Source organism: Loa loa, assembly GCF_000183805.2.
Source record: "Loa loa unplaced genomic scaffold supercont3.117, whole genome shotgun sequence".
Taxonomy (NCBI): Eukaryota; Metazoa; Nematoda; class Chromadorea; order Rhabditida; family Onchocercidae; genus Loa; species Loa loa.
Genome location: NW_018108297.1, coordinates 101,257 through 104,428, shown reverse-complemented (window position 1 = coordinate 104,428; position 3,172 = coordinate 101,257). Strand labels below are relative to the sequence as shown.

The 3,172-nt window shown below is 33.7% G+C and overlaps 1 protein-coding gene across 1 annotated transcript; it reads right to left on the bottom strand.

The window, feature by feature from the left end:
- Window positions 1–495: 495 nt before the first annotated feature.
- On the bottom strand, window positions 496–2,870 carry LOAG_04130 (hypothetical protein). Its single transcript, XM_020446515.1, has 6 exons — window positions 2,707–2,870; window positions 2,272–2,381; window positions 1,830–1,912; window positions 1,367–1,549; window positions 984–1,169; window positions 496–591 (listed from the first exon to the last, which is right to left on the bottom strand). Exons 1-6 carry the CDS (start codon window positions 2,828–2,830, stop codon window positions 498–500), a joined length of 780 nt encoding a protein of 259 aa, XP_020303157.1. The 5' UTR covers window positions 2,831–2,870; the 3' UTR covers window positions 496–497.
- Window positions 2,871–3,172: the final 302 nt, after the last annotated feature.

Sequence of the window (3,172 nt, the reverse complement as noted above, 5' to 3'; positions counted from 1 at the left end):
ACCCGTATTGTACCTCGACGACGTGGCTTCAAAATCGTGAGGAAGCAACATTTCGCTGTTTGATTCCAGATTCTGGAACATAAATGTTTTTTTTTTTTGGGGAAAAAAATTATGAAGGGAATCCAACATGGAATACAATTATATTTGTATTCAAATTCGCTTGACGATCAAAAAAAAAAAAGAAAAGAAAAAAAACCTAATAATACCGACCTGTTTACCTGACATCACCCTTGTCTTCCGTATCTTGGAACTGCCGGTAATATTCGAATCATGCAATACTACCTCTTTCGATGTCCTAAAAAAAAAATCGACAGAACGTTTAGAAAGGATATTAAATAAAAAACAGATGACACTTCAGAAGCCATAAATAAGGTATTTTGCCATTGGCTTACACTTTCGATCTCTTGGTCTTCCTTTTCGCAAACTGAGTGAAAGAAGGTCTGTACGAAACGACGATTATTACAGAAACAAAATCTTTTTAACCAACAATTCGATGATTACCTTACATCAGTTCTCCTAAAAACATTGTTTTCCAACTCTTCTATTGCGACTGCATATCGCCCGAAAGTTAATGCTTTTTGAGATCCTCTCCTAAAGGTAGAATCTATTAATAATTCCATTTTATAAACTAAACTTTAGGAATTTGATTGGTGCAGCCTTATTAAATGGAACAAAAACGAGAATCGGTTTTGTCGTCCATTATTCGGTAACAAAGTTTACGTTTATGCAGTTCACTCCTGAATGAAGTCTTGAAACCACAGTTTTAGTGTCCACATCGAAGTCAAGTTAAATATTCGAAATAGACTTTTGAAGTAAAGCTACGTAACATAAAAGAAATTCAACTGTCATAAAACCAAAAAACATAAATTTAATTACTAGCAGAAATTAAATAACACAACCCTATAGTAGGTTATAACATTTCCAGCACGGCTTTGATGAAAAATTTGGGACTGTATATTTTTCATAAGTAACAAAAAGCTAACAAAGTTTCATTTACAGATTCGAAATTTCCTTCCGAAACAAACGTCTTTTCATTAATGTCTTCGGTCTTCCCTTCAGAATAATCAAAATTTTGTTCCGAACATAACGAATCTGTTTCGCTAGAAAGAGGACTCCTAAGCTGGCAATCTATCCAAGAACCATCCGAAATTATGGACGACCTCATGGAGCTGCAATGTAACAATACTATAAAAATTACAGATCTTTAAAGAAACAGCAAATACAGCAGCAAATATATAATGGAACATTAATATCTTCAAACCTTTCTTCAAACCAATTAAAATTTTGCTCCGAAAACATCTATGCTGTTTCCCAAACTGCCTAAAAATTTAAAATAAGATAAAAACACCAACAACTGAAATAATACCTTTGTTGGTCAAGCGACGAATCTTTTGGACTACGAAAAGCAGTCGGTGACACCATCTGCCCAGTCTCAGTCAAGGCATCGTAAAATGCAACTGCGCTTCGCACATTCGTATGATGCCTTTGAATATCGGGATTTGAAGGGATGCTTGAACTTGTTGGGGTTGTGCGAATGTCGTTAAGTAATCTAAGAAAAATTAGCGAAAGAAAAACTGATATTAGGCGGAATTCGTCATCATGAAAATGGATAATTATTGAGTAAATCCAAGGCAAGTAGATAAAAGGTACCAAGACCGATATGAACAGTGATAATTACAAAGTAAGGGACAACAAGATATTCCGTAAATAAAATTCGCAATTAACGACTCAGTAAGATTTAGGAAATACGAAAACGGAAGCTCCCTAACTGTGGATATCTACCGTCTCAAATAATCCAATATTTACTATACAAAAATCAGTAGTACTACCTTGTAGTATTCGTGGGAGAAAGACCATCTTCAGTAATATTTAAAACATGCACTGGATTCAACGAGGCAAGTACAGGCGTTGGCTGAAATACAAAGCTAGATCATGAAACAAAATTAAATAAAAAGGAATGAATAATAAAGTCAAAACGATTTATGCGTTCAGCACAATTATAATCCCTTTACTTTTGCATTTATAACGATGGAGAAAAAACAAAGCGAAAATAATACTCAAAAAATGTAAGACTAATTTAAATCATTCCATGTAGACTCATTTAAATCATTTCTTAATTCCCAATCACAACCATCACTTAATTATGTTATCACATTAAAAACACAGAGCTGCAATCCAATTTTTGCTTCTTTAATTATTGCTTTTAATCACAAATACGATATCAACGCCAACTTTATGCTAGCATTTAATCCGGGCATTCAAATGACTCACGCTTTTGCATCTATGTGGTTTCTGTGCCACAGCCGGCTTCTGTTTCCATTTTGGTACACTTTTTTCATTCCTGATTTTGTTACCTTCGAAAAGTATTTTCCGCTGTTCTACTAAAAAAGATTTTTAGTAAAACTTCATTTCCAATCACAAACTGAAAGTATGCACTGGACTTCATTCCCAATAAAAACGGGCTCATCCAAGCCTCATTACAAACAAATCACTTAAAAACAGTTTCCACGAACCAAAAAAAAAAAAAATTCAAAATGAACCCGTAAAATCCCGAATGTTAACCTAAATCTTGATATTTGTTCACAGTTTAGCGGCCAATCAGTATCGACCAATGGCTATTTGGATCCACAGATTTGCATTTACACAATGAGTTGGGATCTAAAATCTTAGCCAACAGCAGCCTAAAGTAATAAAAAGTTTACTTACTGATATTATTACATGGCGAAAGTTCTTTAATGACAGCATTATCAGATGGTTGATCATGTTCAAGCCGAGCACGTATTTGCTTAACATTTCCATTCAGATGCGGGATCTGGTTTAATTCATGCATAAATTTAAGCAGCAATCATTAGGTAATATCAAACCTGAAAAGAAAACTAACAGTTTTGAAGAAGCACTTGAAAAAAAGAGATTACATCGCAAACATTCAAAATTCAAATACCATGATCAAATATCCGAAGACACCATCATTATTTTGCAACAGAATAGTATGAAACCGATACGATGAAGAGAAGCCAAAAAGTTCTGGACGAAACTAGCGAAGTTTAAATAAATAATCCATTCTAAAGCAGTGGCACTTGTTCATTTTAGTTCAAATCGTTGCCGAATGACTTTGTTAGGAATAAAAAAATGAAAAAAATTAAATTAGACATCTCTTTTAAAGTAAACTAAG

Bases quoted from the DNA above. Each gene is read 5' to 3' on its own strand.
- LOAG_04130 (XM_020446515.1), bottom strand. From the start codon at position 2,830: ATGCATGAATTAAACCAGATCCCGCATCTGAATGGAAATGTTAAGCAA. The intron at 2,382-2,706 runs GTAAGTAAACTT...AATCTTTTTTAG, and splicing joins TTCGCCATGTAATAATATCA to TAGAACAGCGGAAAATACTT. The intron at 1,170-1,366 runs GTATTATTTCAG...GTTACATTGCAG, and splicing joins TCGTCGCTTGACCAACAAAG to CTCCATGAGGTCGTCCATAA.